The sequence below is a fragment of the Tachysurus vachellii genome, chromosome 13 (genome assembly GCF_030014155.1).
Source record: "Tachysurus vachellii isolate PV-2020 chromosome 13, HZAU_Pvac_v1, whole genome shotgun sequence".
In the NCBI taxonomy this organism is placed as follows: domain Eukaryota; kingdom Metazoa; phylum Chordata; class Actinopteri; order Siluriformes; family Bagridae; genus Tachysurus; species Tachysurus vachellii.
The window spans coordinates 20685194-20686468 of record NC_083472.1 but is presented as its reverse complement, the minus strand read 5'-3'; the positions used below and the strand labels follow the sequence as shown (position 1 = coordinate 20686468).

Below are 1275 nucleotides of genomic sequence, written 5' to 3'. Positions count from 1 at the left end.
CTCTCGCTTCTATGCCAATCTGAGTGACGTGCACGCCGGTGAGCTTTACATCCTCTCCCAAGACCCGAACGAGGACAACAATATTTACTACGAACAAAATTACGCCAAAACAGGGATGTTGAAACTGAGTATGTGGCATTCGTGGACGGAAAGTCTCAAAGAGCACACGACGTACTTTAGACAGACTTTGAAAAAAAAATCATTTTTTTAAAAAAAAAAAATCACACTTGACAAATTGACAGTTTATTTAGTTCTGATAAAGGGAAGCAAAAATGACCTCATCTCAAAACACTTGGCCTGTTAATTCATGTGGTGTCGAACAGAGTTGAAATGCATTTGATTTTAACAGACAACACTAAAGATTTAGTGCTAAATGAGAACGCTACAGCGACCAGTACAGATTTTAGCAGTGTAGCAAAACACTGATGATAAAACAAGTTACTTTGAGAAATTTCTTTTTTTATACCACAGAAATACCACCGAGAGGTTTAATAGGTAAAAACTCACAAATTATATGACTCTGATATGCACCACACGAACAGTGAAGGGAAATGATTGTCAGATAAATTATCACTGTTTACTTCTTCTCATGTCTTCACCTGCTACACAGTGTTTTAAAGAACATCTCACACCATTTTTTTTATCCTCCAGTCCTCTTGCTGTTGTTGTTTTCAACACCGTTCACACACACGATGCTTTAATTACTCTGAATATTAAATATTCATGTAGAACCCAATAAACGTATATTTTTCAACCTAAACATAACACAAAAGTAAGTCTTCATGTGTTGGTTTCTTTTCCTCCTCAAATGTGTTTTTATAAACGTGAAGCAGGAGTGTGCGGCTGAGGGTAACCCTCAGGGATCGGCTTTAGGTGCCAACAATCAGCCTTCATTGCCAGCTGCTTTCGTTAAAAGCAAGGTTCGCACAGTCGGATATGGATCCACATGCTGATTGAAGCTGATATATAAACTACACACATCAAATTAGCATTTATATCCTGTACGCTAGATATACAAGGCTTTGATTTAGGCCTTTTAAGCAAGAAGTATGGGTTTAATTTTGTATTGTGTTTTCAGGAATAATTATGCATTCTGTATTCTATTTAAATAGCAGCATTTGTCCTCTGTTGGAAATGATTACAAAATAAAAAAAGCGTTTTGTGTTTTTTTTTTCTTTATGCGCACGGCTATTATCCACTTGTCACGTTCTCCATGTAAATGGGATTATGCTGCAGAAGACAAACACTCAGAGAAGGGGAGAAAATTTGACTTAG

The 1275-nt window shown here is 36.8% G+C and overlaps 1 protein-coding gene across 1 annotated transcript in view; it reads left to right on the top strand.

Moving 5' to 3' along the window:
• ids (iduronate 2-sulfatase) overlaps positions 1-772 on the top strand; it is an 8181-nt gene extending 7409 nt beyond the window's left edge. Inside the window, exon 9 of the mRNA XM_060885628.1 lies at positions 1-772. This exon is cut by the window's left edge and continues 319 nt beyond it. Coding sequence (XP_060741611.1) covers positions 1-211 — 211 coding nt within the window. The 3' untranslated portion in view covers positions 212-772.
• The last annotated feature ends 503 nt before the right edge of the window (positions 773-1275 follow it).